Source organism: Microtus pennsylvanicus, chromosome 8, assembly GCF_037038515.1.
Source record: "Microtus pennsylvanicus isolate mMicPen1 chromosome 8, mMicPen1.hap1, whole genome shotgun sequence".
NCBI classification, from domain to species: domain Eukaryota; kingdom Metazoa; phylum Chordata; class Mammalia; order Rodentia; family Cricetidae; genus Microtus; species Microtus pennsylvanicus.
Genome location: NC_134586.1, coordinates 97,862,910 through 97,880,837, shown reverse-complemented (window position 1 = coordinate 97,880,837; position 17,928 = coordinate 97,862,910). Strand labels below are relative to the sequence as shown.

At 44.7% G+C, this 17,928-nt stretch overlaps 1 protein-coding gene across 2 annotated transcripts in view; it reads right to left on the bottom strand.

Moving 5' to 3' along the window:
- The window catches only part of Mboat2 (membrane bound glycerophospholipid O-acyltransferase 2), a 128,623-nt gene that overhangs the window by 37,038 nt on the left and 73,657 nt on the right, over nt 1–17,928 (bottom strand). Inside the window, exon 4 of one of the 2 annotated variants that reach the window (XM_075984084.1) lies at nt 4,131–4,226. The exons of the other annotated variant lie outside the window; for it this stretch is intronic. Coding sequence (XP_075840199.1) covers nt 4,131–4,226 — 96 coding nt within the window. The remainder of the gene's footprint in view (nt 1–4,130; nt 4,227–17,928) is intronic. 2 annotated transcript variants of the gene reach the window in all.

The window sequence follows — 17,928 nt, the reverse complement described above, 5'->3', positions numbered from 1 at the left end:
ACATAACTTTTGTTATACCAACTATAAAACATAACTTTTGTTATTCCAACTGCGTGCATTCCAACTTCTTGCTTGCAACACTATCTATATACAAGAGGCTGTTTCTCAAGCTTGTACCCCCGAGTAAAGTTTTATGCTGTCTTCACAGGGCCTAGCCCATTTCTTCTTAGACAGATTCCTGGACACTTCCCAGTTGCTTTTGAAACAGGATCTTCTTTTTTTCTGTCACATTTTAAAAGTTATTTCTGATAGGAAGACTAATCATTTTGTGCTTTTCTTGTATCACCTTTTTATAGCTGAGGTGAGACCTCACAACTTCAGGGACTTTCTAACTTTTCTGCAACTAGAAACTTCTAGTGAAAAGACAGTCTTTATCTAAAGAAATCCTGATCCTAACATTATATGGGGAAAGACTCTCTCTCTCTCTCTCTCTCTCTCTCTCTCTCTCTCTCTCTCTCTCTCTCTCTCTCTCTCTCAGAAGGACTCAGTATCTCTCTCACTCTCTCTCTTCCTTGCCCCCTTTCTCTCTGTCCCTTATCCCTCTCTCTCCCTTACCCCTCTTTCTCTCTCCCTCTCCCCTTCCCCATCTCTCTATGTATCTCAGTTCTGCCATGCCTCAAGCAAGTAAATCTGTCTCATTCAGGAGATTTACACAGTTCCTCAGCAAGGTCCCGGGCCTTCCTTTCTGTGCTCTATCTAGACATTGACACTTTGAAGAAAAATGACACTTGTCCTAATCTGCTTCACAGGACGGACTTCTCTGTCCCTTTCTGTTATAGAATAATCCCTGACACTGTGTCAAGTTATTTCACTGGGATTGGTTTAGTAAAAAGCTGAACGGCCAATAGCAAGGCAGGATTTGGGGGCAGAGAGGACACTGGGAAGAAGGCAGAGTCACCAGGAGAAGCCAGACAGACATGGAATGAGTTGAACACACAAAATAGGATAGAGGTTAAAAAAAAAAACACATGGTAGAACACAGATCAATAAAAATATGGGCTAATTTAAGTTATAAGAGTTAGTTAGAAACAAGCCTAAGCTATTGGCTGAGCTTTTATAACTAGTAAGAAGAATCTACATCATTTTTTTGTGAGCTGGGGGCCCAAAGAAAAATCTGCTTACACCTAGATGTCCTACACCTGAGGACCCCTACCTCCTGAATGGGGAGCACTGCCCAACAGCTTGCTCTTTTTCTCTTATGGCCACTTTAGAAGATCAACTTCTTTGGCACAGTTGTACCAGGACAGCTTGCTTCAGTTCATTCAATTCTGCACCTAATCTCTATCAATTCACCAATAATAGTCAAAGGAGTCCTTCAGAGGCTAACACTGGGATTATTATAAACAGGTAGTCTATCTTTAAAATGCTACACTGTTCTTTCTTCCCCTATAAACATTTAAATTATATCAAAATAATTAAATTATAAATTTCAACAAAATACTGCTAAAGTCACATCATAAATAACTTTGAAAAAAAGAATCATTAAGTTCTTCCTAGAAACTGTTCTCTAGCTTGTGGGCCCATGTAGTAGTTTAGATAATGGACTGTAAGCCATGAGCTCTCTCTGATCTGGATCACTAATCCCCACCCACAACCAAATGAGAAGGTTCCAGAGCCCTGGTAGGAGGTGGTGCCAGAAGGAACGTGGCACAAAGGCCGCCTCCTCAGAGGGCTGTACCGTGAGATTGAACCTTCACGTTAATCTACTGTGATGACACACTTGTTCTGACAAGGCCCTCTGTGTGGCTAGCAGAGAAAGACGTTACGGAAGAGGCTGGAGAGCAGCAGATGATGGAGAGGAAAAAGATAATGGCTAAGATCAAACTGAAGGAGGACTGTGAGGGACCCGGGAAGCTGAGTCCCACAGGAGTGTCGCAGAGCCAACATGCACGGTAATGCAATCAATTCAGTTTGGTTATGCTAATAAGCGAGTGTTTAAAAAAATCTGAGAAACGTTATCTCGAGTGAATATAAATATAGACCAGAGAAACCCATAGCAGGTGTGAGTAGAACAAGACTGGAGGATCCAGGGTCCCCACTGCTTGACACCCCTGGGACAGCACACACAGCCTGGATCCTGGGGCTCCATAGCTCGGAGTGAAAAGTCACTGGATGGCATGGTTCACTTTGGGTGGCTATTCTAGCAGGGGTCTGCTTTCTACATAATCTGTTAGTTTTACAACTAGCTCCCAACTTCATCCCGCCATGCCATGTGACCAGGCCCACTTCCCCCTACTCACAGGGGGCCAAGTGAGTGCTGATTCTGCCCTGCATATTTTCTTTAAGAATATCTGTTGTTAAAGATGGTGGCTGGAAGGGCAGAGGTGGTGCATGCCTTCAATCCCAGAACTTGGGAGGCAGAGGCAGACAGATCTCTGCGAGTTCGTGGCCAGCCTGGTCTACAAAAGCTAGTTCCAGGACAGGCTCCAAAGCTACAGGGAAACCTTGCCTCGGGGGAAAAAAAAGAAATAAATAAACAAAAACAACAACAAAAAAGATGTGTGGCTGGTCTGTTTGTTACCCTCCCATTCCAGGTGTGGATTTCAATGCGACTTGACTCACTTCTTAATCTGATGCCGTATCTTTCTTTCTTCTTCTTTGTTTAAAAGTATATGTCATCTGTTTTGGCTTGGTTTTGTTATTTTGGGACACAACTTGCTTTCCTCCGAGCCCATTTTTTTTTAATATACTTTACTCTTACTGGGAAGAAAAAGATACTTTATCCTCTAAAATTCTCCCTTTTAAGTTTTTCTCAAATAATTTGGTCAATTTCTATTGAGATACAATTTTTTTCTAATTTGCTTATCATTAAATTGGATATTTTATTCATTTTGATACTGCCCAAAGGCGAAAGACTGAAGACACACCCTTTCTTGGACAATGGAAAAAGCCAAGAGTAACTGATGTCAAGTGTGAAGTCTTCTGCTGCCCACCTGGGCCTCAAATGCAGGACATGCTTCTTCACAAAGACAGGAGCTGGTCAGCTCAGGGTGAGAGGTTGCGTTTCTCTCCTAACACTCCCTCAGTCTCCTTACAAGGTAATAAAACCTGTCCAGTGCCAAGAAGGAAATAATCCCCTCTGGAGAAACAAAAGCCAGAAGTCATTTCCACTACTCTGTGGTGGGAGAGAGGGACAGAGGGAGGGAGGGAGAGGGAGAGAGGGAGGGAGGGAGGGAGGGAGGGAGGGAGGGAGGGAGGGAGGGAGAGAGGGAAGGAGGGAGGGAGAGAGGGAGGGAGGGAGGGAAGGAGGGAGGGACAGAGGGAAGGAGGGAGGGAGGGAGAGAGGGAAGGAGGGAGGGAGAGAGGGAGGGAGGGAGGGAGGGAGGGAGGGAGGGAGGGACAGAGGGAAGGAGGGAGGGAGGGAGAGAGGGAAGGAGGGAGGGAGAGAGGGAGGGAGGGAGGGAGGGAGGGAGGGAGAGAGGGAAGGAGGGAGGGAGAGAGGGAGGGAGGGAGGGAAAGAGGGAGGAAGGGACAGAGGGAAGGAGGGAGGGAGAGAGGGAGGGAGGGAGGGAGAGAGGGAGGGAGGGAGGGAAGGAGGGAGGGACAGAGGGAAGGAGGGAGGGAGGGAAAGAGGGAGGGAGGGAGGGAGGGGGGAAGAAGAAAGCTAAGTAGCAAGAATATAGCTTGGAGGGGGCTGACTTTCTTTTTTTAAATTTATTTCTTTTTATGTGCATTGGTGTTTTGCCTGCATTTATGTCTGGGTGAGGGTGTCAGATCCCCTGGAACTGAGTTACAGACAGTTGTAAGCTGGCATGTGGGTGCTGGGAATTGAACTCAGGTTCTCTGGAAGAACAGTCGGTGCTCTTAACCTCTGGGTCATTTCTCCAGCCGGGGGGGCGGGGAGCGGGGGCAGCTGTCTTTCAATGCTTATAAATGCTTGCAGAAGGAAATTCCTATTAGAATCAGAGGCCACTTTGAATACAAAAATGCCACATGAAGAGTCTAACTGCTCTATGTTTAGAAGGTTTATCTAAGGCAATTGAGAAGCACAGGGGTCTCTGTGACATCCACTGAATTACACACGTTCAACAGCCCTCCGTCGGAGGTACTAAGTGAAACTGCAGTCTGTAGTTTTTAACCACTCTGGTAGAACAGATAGAAGAGGTCACTGAATCAAATTTTCATCTTACCCTGAAAAATCAGCAGAATATTGTCCATAATCAAAGATATAGACTCTAGTAATCTGACACACTGTGAGGTATCCCAAAGCAAACACAAAACAACATCTGTAAAACAAAAATAAGCCAGATTAGTGGAAACGTTCATTCCGTCAAAGGACACATTGTACAGAAACTCACTGATTCACATGGCTCCACAATTAAATAGTATTAAATCCACCCTACAAATACCTTGATCTAACAGATTATGAGAACTCTCTCCTAACATGTGGATGGTTGATGAAACTGACCACTGCTGCCGTTCAATTTTATTCTGAAAGACGGCCACACATAAGATTTCATATGTGAAAACCATGAACAGAAGCATTGAAAGACTTGATTACTGGTGACAGCTTTTTTAATTGATCCGTTACTGCTCCCATAGACCTTACACAATTCTTCAGTAGATTCTCCTCATCTCTTCATATGCGTGTGCACGGGTCTGCACGTAGGTGGACACGTGCATGTGTTTGTGTGATTACGGAGACCGGAGGTCAGTGCTGGGAATCATCCTTGATCATCTTCCCGCTTTCTTCAGTGAGGTACAGTCCCTCAGTCAGATCCAGACCTCGCCAGGGTGACTAGTCAAGAGCCAGCTTGGCCTGGGGACCCCTGCCTTCAGAGACTGAAACTGTAGGCAAGCTACCACCACCACCACCCCCACACACACATGGATTCTCAGCAATTTTATTTTATTTTTTAAAATAAGCCCTCAGTAGCCTAAGTTCATACCCTTTAGAGTGAATCGGGAGTGCTCACCCAGAACCGGCTAGAGACTTTATAGGCACAACCAGTTAGTGACTTTCCCAAACTCAAGGTGCTCAAGATGGTATTACAAGTGAACACAGTATGGAAAATGAGCTATGTATCCATGGAAAAAGAACAGAAGAAACCCAAAAACCACATCCTAGAGAACGTAACTTCACATAAGACAAGAGCTGCAATTCAAATTCTCGGGGTATAAACATGTCATTAGTCAACAAGTCAAGAAGGGCAGAGGAAGCTAGGACTTCCTCGTGTGACGACCATTCTAGATGGATTAAATAATCAAATACGAAACCATACCAAGTGGGAATTACGGCTAAATATTCAAAAGTAGCTCTCAAACTGGAGGGTTTTCTAAGCATTCAATACAGACGCAATCAAAGGGGGAAACACTATCTATTTGGCTAAACTAAATCTTAAGTTTCTCATGTACATGATTCAGGTGGCTTTATGAATGAGTTCTTTAAAGCTCTGAAAAAGAAAATCTGGGAGAAAGAAAAAAACCCAGCTGGGTGTGGTAATGTACACATTTAATGCCAGCACGCAGGAGCGGAAGCAGGTGAGTCTCTACGAGTTCAAGTCCAGATTGATCTACATTAAACGAGACCCTGTCTCAAAGAAAGAAAAAAGGAGAGCATGCTAAACCCAGTATTTATTTAATAAAGTTATTTGAATCACTGTCAGTGTATTTTGTAACTTAAAGTAGTTTATATACGAAGGCTAGCTACTGCTAATCATCCCAATGATGAGTCAAAAAGATACACGGGCATTTGCTAAAACTTCAGCCAAGCCTGGTGGCAGTACTTGGCTGAAACATGAAGACTTCAGGTTCAGAGGCCTGCCTCATACTACACAGTAAGCTCAACACCAGCTTTGACAATGGGATAAGATACCGTTGTAAAATAAAAAGTAAAAGTGCCGGCGACAAGCACAGCTCGGTGGTAGGGCACATGCTTGCTAGCATGCATAAGGTCCTGGGCTCAGTATGACTCTGTAAAAGAGGGGGAAAAAATCAATAAAGCAAAAAACTCTTAGCAAGCTGAGGGGTAAAAAAAAATGATGTTTCCTCAACATTAAAATGTCTAAACATGAGGCTGGAAAGATTACTTACCATACCAGCAGACAGACCCAAGATCAGTCCCCAGAACACATGAGAAAGCCCAGCATAGTGGTACAAGCCTGTAACCCCAGCACAGGGGGAGTCAGGACAAGAGGAGCTTTGGCGCTCAGTGGCCAACCAGGGTAGCTGAATTAGAAAGCTCCAGACTCTGTGAGAAACTATGTCTCAAAAAAAATTAGGTGTTGGGGGCCAACTAGATGGCTCAGGAGGTAAAAGCAGTTGGCATGATGTCTCTAGAACCCACGTATAGGGGGTAAGAAAACCAACTCCATAACAGTGTCCTCTGATTCCCACATATGTACTATGGTATGGCTCCCTATCATAAAACACACACACACGGACATGGACACACAGATAACAATAACAATGTGGAGAAGGAAGTCAAGATACTGATCTTTTACCTCCACATGCACAATGTGTGCTTTTGCACACATATATGAACATACAATGTGTATGTACACACACACACACACACACACACGCACGCACGCACGCACGCATGCAGGCTCTTGTCAGTCCTGAGATAGTAGTAACTCATAAGCGAAGAACAATCAGGAAGTGTGGGGTGGGAAAGAAGAGGATCATGCGTTGGACGGCCTCACTCTACTTATAGTTTAGAAGACTCAGTAATAGTAAATTCTGCTCCTGTTAAATTAATTTCTAAGTTTAGCATCATAATCCTAACAATGCCTTTGGTGGGGGTGAACCAGCTGATCTTCAGGGGCTTCTAGCTAACTAAATAAACACGTGCCAGAAAGGCTCTGCCCTGTTCTAACGCATAAAAGAATGTGCTGCAAGGATTTAGAATGTAGCATTGTTTCAAAAATAGATCAAAGGATTACTCAAACAAGAGACAGTTTAAAAAGACTCACTGTCCAACTGTTTATGATAACACTGGCATGTTAAACCAGGGGCAAGATGAATGAAGTTTAGTGAGCCAAAACAATAGCTCTCTTCTGAGATGGCTCCCCAGTGCACACTAGACACAGGGAATACCAATCAGTACAATAGGAAAAGATATAAATGTAAAAAATAATATGCAGAGTCATACAATAAGATAAAAGAGAACAGCTGGAGAGGGGACAATCACATAAGCACAAAACACATCAGACATTTCGGTACAATAAATTACGAAGCATTACATGCTAATGTAACAGAAATCACCTAGTATGCATGCTAGGTTAATGTCCCTAACAGAGAACTTCCAAGCAATAAAAAACAGATGAAGAAATCAAGTGGAAAATAAGAATGATAAGGAACGGATTATATAAGAAAAATGTAACCATCATTTATTTGGAAAAATAAATGAGATTCAGTCAAGCAGCTGTCAGAGACAACTTGGAAACTCACAGCAGGCTGAAGACTGTGTTCAACACAGACAGACACAGTCTAAAGAGGGTCACACTCGGGCTGGACAACACAGACAGACACAGTCTAAAGAGGGTCACACTCAGGCTGGACAGCACAGACAGACACAGTCTAAAGAGGGTCACACTCGGGCTGGACAACACAGACAGACACAGTCTAAAGAGGGTCACACTCAGGCTGGACAGCACAGCACAGACACCGTCTAAAGAGGGTCACACTCAGGCTGGACAACACAGACAGACACCGTCTAAAGAGGGTCACACTCAGGCTTTCATTTTTAGCATCTTTGTCTGTCTATGTATCAGTCAGTCTATCTATTGTTTGTTTATTGCATGGGGGCGTACATGCCACTGTGAACATTATAAAATGCACCCCACCCCAGTTTCTTCCTTTTTACTCAAATCCGGGGTTCATGTGTGCTAGCTGAGCATCCAACCGAGCTACACCGCAGTCTGAGGAATGGAAGTTTCAGAGTCTCTTAAGCGCATAATCTTGCAGCATACGTTACCATATATCAAATATACGCCATTGTACTAAGAATGCAAAGAATGCATGTTACATAGTCTTTGAACTGACAATTCCATGTTCTTAGTTCACCTAATACATGAAGGACAAAGTTGTGGGATAAACCCTGCAAAGGTCTGCAGTATAATTGTGGAAATACTATACAACGATACAATACTGTGCAGTTCCACCCAACTCTACATTCAGAGATTTCAATTCCTACCTTACCAGGGTGGAAGAATTTGTGGGACAGAAACTGATAAATAAGATAAATCTGGTCATTAAAACCAAGACTATCAACTCTAGCCTCTAGAAAAAAAAAACTCATCCATTGTCTGGTTTTATAAACATATTTTTATTTGGCCACACCCTGCTCATTTGAGTATTACAATGGCTGCTCTCATCTTACAGCAGCCATAGAAGCCTAAAATAATTACTGGCTCATCCTGTTAAAGGAACTTTTGCTGACCCTAATTAAGGACTAAACTGTGGGTGGAGATAGTAATAATTCACATTAAGTTTTAATTAAAAGTAACAGGATGTCAGTCATTGTGAGGAATGACATCACCACCACTACTTCATTAGCATATATGTCAGTCAACACTCACTTTAGAATGACATTAGCACATCATTAACACGAGCTTTACTGATCTAGATGGTAATTCAGCACCTACCTGTAGGCACCAGGGCAGGCCTGCAACCACAGGTTAGCTATAAGAACTTTGGCACTAATCAACGAAAGCATTCCACGGGAACTATGGGCACAGAATTCACAAGCAAGTGGACTGGCCATTCGCTGTTTGTATATTATATACCACACATCCACTCGACTCATACATTGTAGAATAAGCATAGTTGGCACTGCCTATCAGACTGATTCCAGCTCCCCATCCACACACCCAAATCCACAGGGGGTCAGGCCCCTTATGTACAATGGTACAGGGGCTGCACAGAAGGTACACTCCCCTGTGCACTTTAACCACCCCGGGATGGGTGATTTACGGTGGCTAAGGCAAGGTAAGAGACTATAAATGGCTGTGCGCAGGGATAACCAGTCTGTGTATGTTCAACACACACGCCATGTTTTCCCTCGGGTTTTTCTGGCCGCAGTGTTGACCGCACAGATGTGGAAGCCACGGAAGGAAGGCTGACTGCCTGTTACACACCTGTTCTCCAGAAAGCTAGTTAGTCGTGAGACACAGGCTGACACTTCCTGATGACTCACATTGCTGGGTTCCTGAAACGTGGTTAGTGCAAGCTGAACTCACTATGACGATAAAACACACCCAGACTCTGGGTCTGGAAAGGCAAAAACTAATTAACTTGTTAGCCTATTTGTTGATTGTACTTTTGCAAGTTATCGTTGGATATATTAGGGGAGAAGAAATGCGTTCCTCAGGTTAGTTATGTGCTTGTTTTTAAACTGACTCCTGGAGAGTTTAAAAGTACATCCACAGGTTTCTTTCTAGTAATGTACTGTGTTATGTCTTCCCAGAAAAAAGAGGCAGTGGGGCTGAGTAGGCTGCGTGTCTTTTCTCTGTCCCTGCGTATGTGTCTGGTAACAGCTGCAGACACTGCCTTACATGTTCGGGGCAACACACAAGCTAGGAACACACAGCCGAGCAAGAGCCTCTGTTTCCCTGACGCTGCTGGGCTACTACACAGGCTCTGGGCAGACCCACTCTGGAAAAAGATCCTAGGTGTCGAGTTTCTTTTCTGGTACATGCAACCGAGTTAGCTCCTCAAATGCTCAGTTGTGGGCAGGAGTACTGGGAAAAGTCTGATTTTTTTCAAGTTCACACATCAGCAGGGAAAGCAGGCATGTAAACCGGTGTACACACCATCACGTTTTAAGTGATTTGGTCTGTGTATGAGCACCACTGAATATCTCCAAAGAAGAATCTAGATGCAAATAAAACCCAGACTAGATTCCAATCACAGCCCCGTGGCACTGCCTGTCTGGTCTCCCAAGCATAGATTTGTCACTCCAGGCTGGCACCTGGGGGCTTCAGCCGTTCTAACTCCATCATGGAGCTCTCGTCTTCCTACAAGTGGTTGACTTGTGAGCAGCCAACAGGACTTGGAAATGTCGATTAATAATGACAGAGGATTTGGAGGCTTGACCTCATCCCTCAGGTGTGACATCTGCCTCTGCTGCTGCTGCTGGGACACCTGAAAGGGCAGCAGCCAATTCTTGCTCATAGGAGGAGTCAGCCTGGACACGGTCAACATGCTGAAGTAGTGAGGATGAAATGAAATGAATGTGGGGGTCCGATACTCCGAAGATGGCAGTGCTGAACTAGCCAAATGAACGGCCCTGCCTAGGGATTTCAGCTTTGAGAGATAATACTTTCTATTCTGTTCACACCCCTGTGTCCTTGAGTTGGGCTTTCTGTTTTTGGCAACCAACAGCATCCTGGCTCTCAGGATCTTTACCGCCAAAATGAAGAGAAGGATATGGCGAGCTGGCTCATTCATTAAAATGCCTGTGGTGGCATGAATTTGATAGATGCTCAGAACTCGGGTAAAAGCCTAGCAGGGTGGCATGCATCTGTAACTCCAGCACTGAGGAGGCAGAGGCAGGACTGTCCTGAAGATCACTGGTCAGCAAGCCTAGTTGAACTAGCAATCTCCAGGCGCAGTGAGAGGCCAGGACTCAAAACATAAATGTGAAGAGTGACTGAAGAAAGCCTGGCTAGTTTTATATCAACTTGGCACAAGCTCGAGTCATCTGAGAGGAGGGAGCCTCAACTGAGAAAACGCCTCCATAAGATCCAGTTGTAGGGCATTTCTTAATTAGTGATTGATAGAGGAAGGGCCCAGCCCATGGTGGGTGGTGCCATCCCTGGACTGGTGGTCCTGGGTTCTATAAGAAAGCAGGCTGAGCAAACCACGGGGAGCAAGCCAGTAAGCAGCACCCCTCCATGGCCTCTGCCATCACTTCCTGCCTCAGGGTTCCTACAGTGCTTCAGTTCCTGTCCTGACTTCCTTCAGTGAAAATAAGTCAGATAAACCCTTTCCTCCCCAACTTGTTTTTGAGTTGTAGAGTTTTGTTGCAGCATAGAAACCCTGAGGCAGCACCCAGCATCAATCACCGACCTCCATAAGCACATGCATGCACACCCCTCCCACCACGCGCACACAACAGATCAGTAGCTTATGAAGCGTGCAAGAACAGAATGTTTTCTTACGACATTCCAAACGTCTATTCATCATAAGTAGAAACCGTTGAAGGGGAAAACAAGGTAGTGAGGGACCATGAGAATGAACTGGCAGAGAATCTCAAGTGAAGAAAGCAAGTTACTGTCATCACAGGACTGGAAATCATGGGGGAATAATAATTAATGATAATAATAATAACAGCAGGAGGATCTCTGTGAGTTTGAGGACAGCCTGATCTACAAGAGCTAGTTCTAGGACAGGTGCCCCCAAAGCTACAGAGAAACCATGTCTCGGAAACAAAACAAAACAACGAAAAAACACAACAACATCCCAAAATGTGTAATCCAAGTTGATTTTTCTCAAGTGTTTGTTACAGTAACAGAAAGTTGATGGGCTCCATGGTGAATTATAACTACTGCCTTTTCCATACTGAATCATTTAAAAGGGACACAAAGCAGGTCACAGTAAAAAAAAAAATTAAATTGCAAAACAGATTTTATCAACATTTTAAAGTTCTCACCTACTAGTCATCACTTAGAAGCAGGAAGGCAGGTCAGAGAATGTAAGAAAATATTCACAATGTATGTAGCTAGCAAAGGGCTGCTATCCAAAATACAGAAAGAATGAACGGTAACAAAAACAACAGTGGGAAGCCTTGGATAGAATAACTCTCCAAAGTTATATAACTAGTCAATTAGCAGAGGAAACGTGGCTGGCACCAGTAATTACCAGAGGAATCAAAATCAAAGCTACAGAGAAATATCTTAAGACAACCTTCAGTAGACCAGAGGGAAGGAGCTCCCTCAGACTTTGGGACAAGAGTACAACAGAACACTCACTTTGAGAGAGCTGGGCAAGTTCTTTCTCTCCATTCTTTTTTAACCTCTGGCAATTTCCTACATAATTAAAATACTTTAATTCAGTACCCTAGCAGTTCCTCTTCTAGGTATTTACATAAAAATACAGAAACACATCCACAAAAACTTGTGTAAGAATGTTTTACAAGTTTGAATACCAATAGCTCAAATTTTGAAACAGTCTGTAAGTCCATTAAGAGATGAAATGGTGCATAACTGTGGTATGTTCATATCACAGAATGCTAGCTGAACAAAAAGGAATCATCTCTTTTTTTCTTAGTTATGAAATGTATTTATGTGTGCATGCTTGTAGGCATACATGTGCAGGTCAGAGGGCCATTTGTGGTAGTTTATTCTGTCCTTTTATCATCTGTTGTAAAGGGAAAGAAACATTCCATCCCATAGGGAAAACTCATGAAGCTCTGTAAGGAAACTCAGTAACTTCAGGAAGTCCCTGAAACTGACCAGATCCATTGAAGAAGCAATAAGGACTGGTGAGAGGCAAACTCAGACAGTGCTGGGTGGGTTTGGGTGATGGAGCTGTCTCTGAGTCATTTCCGCTCCTCTAAGTATAACCCCAATAAGCCTCATTGGTACACCAAACTGGACTTGGATCTGTCACTGATTGCCTACCTGAGACAAGCAGACATCTATCCATTCATGTCTCCCCAGGAATAGTGTCACACAACAGTGTATGGCACAGTTTATATAACACTCTAGAAAGGTCAGAATTGCTCTGAGGGATGGAAAATGGATTACTGGTTTCAAGGGACAAGCGGGCATGATGGGGCCCTTTTTTGTTTTGTGTTGCTTCTCAAGACAGGGTTTCTCTGTGTAACAGTCCTGGGTGTCCTAGAACTCGCTTTGTAGACCAGGCTGTCCTCAAGCTCACAGAGATCCACCTGCGTCTGCCTCCCAAGTGCTGGGATTAATGGCATGTGCCACCGCACCCAGCTATGATGGGGATATTTTTGGCAAAGGGGAAATGTCCTTTATATTAACAATTGACAGTTAAAGAGATCCATACATGCACCCACATTCCTCGAACAGGTAACTCGTTTTTGGTAAATTACATCTCAATAAAGCTGTTTAAAATGACTTGGAAATACTAAAACTTTATTGGGTTTTTCTACAGACCTTCCCTCACTTCGGGCCTAAGGGTCCAATTCGCTTCCCTTCTCTGTGTCCACTTCCTTTCAAGAGGAATTTAAGAGGCCCGGGATCTTAAATACCCACTCTATAGACAATGTCCACTTTCTGCCTCTAGCCGGGACATGTACTAGGCATCCAAACTCAAGCCAACACACTCCTCTACATCTCAACTTAGCTGTGTAACTAACACCTGAAACACAGCACCAAACAGGGCAGAGATGCTGAACTACTACCAAAGCCATCTTTTCCAATGCTCTGCTCCAAATGAGGGAGTGATTTTGTGTGTGCGCGCATGCATGTGTGCGTCCGTGTGCCTGCGTGTGCGTGTGTGTGCATGCGTGTGTGTCAGGGATACATGTGTGTGTGTGTGTGCGTGCGTGTGTGTGCGTGGGTGTGTCGGGGCTGGGATGAAACCAGGCCTTGTGAGTATATGTGAGCAAACGCTCTCCCACTGAGTTTCGTCTCCAGCCCCTGAAGTCACTATATCTAACTACCACTCCATGACTATGCTTTAAATCTCTGCAGCTCACATCATTTGTGCCCGTATACAATGCTATCTTCCAAGCACACCCTGGCACACACTCCAGCCTCAAGCCACGGGACCTGACTAGTCTCTCTTCCTCATTCTCGCCTCCCCATCTCTTGTTCCCACAGTAAGGGCTGGTGCTCAGAAGCTCTACCTAACAGCTTTTCCCAACACTTTAGAACTTTCAGATTTCTTTAAGAATGACCCATGAGCTATATATATTTTAAAAATAAGTATTTACATGGATTTCACTTTTTATTCCAATCAAGGAACACACAACTGGTATTTTTCAGAGTTTCGGGGGGGGGCATATGCATAGTAAGTGTTGAATTTAAAGGAGTCATGTGCCCACGTGCTACAAGAAACAGAACTTCACCTCTGTAACCATCTAAGCTGGAAACTCAGTAACCATAGGGGCTAGAGAAGAAGAAGGACGTGGTGGCCACCTCAGGGTCAGTTAATAGTGCTAAGTAAGGTCTCGGCGGTGGCTGTAGCAAGCCATTGCTATTACTATTGCAGTGGCTATTAATATTTTTGAGGCAGGGCTCCCTCAATGAAGCTTAGGTTGACTCGGAACTCATTCACCATGTAGCCCAGGCTGGTCTTCGACTCAGGTGGATCTTTCTGTCTCAGTCTCCCAAGTACTGGGTGGGATTACAGGTGTGGGCAGCCATTCTCAGGAAGAGCTATGAAATGGGTAAGACAGGAGGTTTACAAGACCTTCGAGAGAAGCCCGGATTCCTATTCTAGCACACGCTGTCACTCAGGCCGACCCCTGAACTCCAGCCTCTGCAGGAAGGCTGGGTTAGGCAGCGTCGGGTAGTTCAGTTTTCAGGCAGTGCCATTTCTGCGTTAACTGGTTCCATTTCGCCTTAAAGATAATTGTGATCTTGTTGAACTGCTTCTTGCTGACAGCTTCCTCTCCCTCTGCTCATCAGAGCTGCCCCGTGCAAACAGCAAGGGCTATGGAAGCAAAACTTGGTTTAGACTGCAGGTGGCTAAAAAAAAGCCCTCCAGACAAGGTCAGGTTTATTCAAGTTGGCATCTCTCAAGCCTAGCCCTCCCCTCCTGGCACACACTGGAACATTATAGATAACTGTAATTCTGACAGACTAGTTTAAATAGACACCTCTAAAGTAACGCTTCAAACTTGCACCTCAAGGCCAGCCCTCTCAGAATGTTCTGAAGCGTCTAGGTGCCGTCATCCATTACTATTTTTAGGATACACTACCTCAAACTAAATAAGACTGAAGTTCACTCAATCTGGCAAGCTCTTCTACTTCAGTCCGTTGGCTTGTTTTGAGAGCCAGTCATGCTATGTTGCTTAAATGCCACCTGGACTTGAGTGATGCTCCTGCCTCAGCTTCTCAAGTAGCTGGAACTACACACATACGCCTTGGAACTGCCTATCTATTTAAATAGCAGGACACATCCCCAACCTACAAAGGAACAAAGCAAGTACTGGTGATGATATGCAGGGGAGGGCACAGGAATAATGTGGGGACACCGAGTTTAACCCCAAAGACAGTACAACTGCTCACAAAGTACTCAGATAATTGACAGCATATTAAAAGCAGACTTTGAGGGCTGGAGAGATGGCTCCACAGTAAGGCGATTTGTTGCTCTTGCAAAGAACCCTGGTTTGGATCCCAGTGCCAACACAGAGGTTCAAGAGCATCCTTAACTCCAGTTCCAGGGGATCCAATGCCCTCTTCTGACCTTTAAGCGCATGGGTGGTGCACAGACACATGCAAGCAAGAAACTCACACATAACATAAAATGAATAAATCTAAAAGGATTTTGCTAGTAAGTAGCAACAGGAATTATAAAACATTATTAACTAAACTGACAACCTGCTAGCGTACTAAATATGCACTATGTGAAAATTTTCAACCTAACACATGCTAGAAGAAAAATGCAACTAGATGAACCTAAGGAAACAAGCCATGAATTGTTGGGGACTGCAGACCCTCAGACCCTGAATTTCCTGTGACCCCTTGCCTGCCGGAGTAAACAACTTGTTTTCCTGTGCTTGCGGCTGCTCTGAGCACAAGACCCTCATGAGTTCCTGAGGGCAGGGGAGTGGTTTTGCAGCTGAAAAATCCCGAGAGCTAGGGCATGGCCATTAGTCAAGGAGATCCCCATATAAGTTGCCCTGGAACACAATAAAGTTGACATTCTTGTTTCAAGGATGGCCCGTGTCTCTGTCTGTGTTTCAATTTCCAGCCCCTTGCCCGACCTGCAAACCATCCCATAGTGCAGGCGCCACAATGAACATTCCATGCCTGGGTCCATTTCAAGATAGGATCTGAAGTCTAATAAAGCCAGAGGTCTAGAAAGACACTTGCTTTAAAATTACCCCTGTTTCCTTCTTAAAGAATTTATACTTAGTCAAGTCTGTCCACTTTACTAAGTGATTATGTGCAAGGCAATGTAAAGAACTATCTTTCTGGATGATGGTGTCTGAAAATGTGGCCTGAGCACGCATGCTGTGACTCTAAAGAGCCTGTGTCTTCTGCATTTCTGTCTGTGCTTGTATAAAAGAGTGTGCAAGTCACAGGGCATGGCCTGGCCCGTTGTGACAGATTCAAGCTGCTCCTATGTCTGGGGCTCACTCGCCGGGGAGGGATTCTGTTCTGAGGGTCAACAGCCCATTTCACCTTAGTGTTCAAACCCACACATCAGAATCAACCGCCTAGCTCCTGCTGGGGCACCAGCATCTGCAAAGCAGTTTCAGCTTTCTGAACACTGCCAGGCCTTTTTCCTGTGGGTCTGCACCTCCGTCCTGACACCTTTCAAGCAGTTTCAGAAGAAAACACAGTGATTTGTGTTTACTCTTCTAGGCTTCCCCAGAAATCTGCTTTGAAAACCACTATCACAATATCAAACTTCAAAAATCTTTCCAATAACTTCTAGGATGCCATTCTAACAATGCAATTACGCACCTAGCAAAACTGTGAGAAATGTTTCTTACCGTTTACGCGGTGGACAGTCGCCCTCCGAAGCGCATCTCTGTGACAGGGCTCTCGGTGACTATGTATGGCGGCTCACCAACATGTGAATGGACTATCCAGGCATGTGGCCCCTTAACACCACATCCGCACTTACTTGGGTAAATAACAGGCATTCTTATTTGAAGTTTGGGTTTCTCAGTTTGCCTTAGAGTTGGTCGGTTGAGAGTGTCCCCCTAACACAACGCGCACACACTCGTCTTTTACAGGGGGATGAGGATGATGCGGGAGAAAGGATGCCCTCCCTTTCAACAACTTGCAATTGAGTCAGACGCTCACTGGTGAAGCAGCATAATGGGTGGGCACTGGGGGTCTCTACATCTAAGAGTTGGAAGTAAAAAAAAAAACCCAAGCTAAACACAAGTCAAGGTGTAAAATCTAGTGCCTCACGCTAACGTTAGAGACCAGAGATGTGAAGGTCATGGAGGACAGAGGCCCCCTCCCTCCCCTCGTCAGCACCTTGTAAAGCCAGGAGCTGAGACTGTGGATAGGACTTTAGCTCTGGGCAAAGAAGTGACCATGAGGCAAGTTCTTGCCCCGGGGGAGACACGACATTGTCCAAAGACAGGACTGCTACCTAGCTGGAAGCTTCTGATAAGGCATAAAAATACACTACTGTCCCTTCCCTTAAGAGTGACTCCACATGAGCCTAGGCAGTTTGGATGCTCAACTTACTAGACCTGGATGGAGGTGGGGGTTCCTTGGACTTCCCACAGGACAGGGAACCCTGATTGCTTTTCGGGCTGGGGGGAGACTTAATTGGGGGAGGGGGAGGGAAATGGGAGGCGGTGGCAGGGAAGAGACAGAAATCTTTAATAAATAAATAAATTAATAAAAAAAAAAAGGAAAAAAAAAAGAGTGACTCCACATGGCTTATCATCAATCACCGTCAGTTCTGTTTTAGGGACTTGAAGGAACAAAATAAAGCTTACTTAAAAATGTGGGTTGGCCCAATGGTCCCTCTGGTCACAGGCCACTGTCACCCTTGAGAACGTTTTCCCTTGTATTGGTCCCTTTGGACACAGTCTACTGTCACCCCTTGAAAATGTTCTACCCTACCTGTGGGTTGTGACCCCTTTGGGGGCTGAATGACCCTTTCACAGGGGTTGCCTAAAATCATCGGAAAACACAGACATTTACACTATGATTCCTAACAGTATCAAAATTATAGTTATAAAGTAGAAATGAAAATGATGTTATGTTTGGGGTCAGCATAACATGAGGGATGGTTATTAAAGGGTCACAGCATAAGGAAGGTTGAAAACAGCTGGCCGCTCTCACCTGCCTTTTACCCTATAATCTGTGT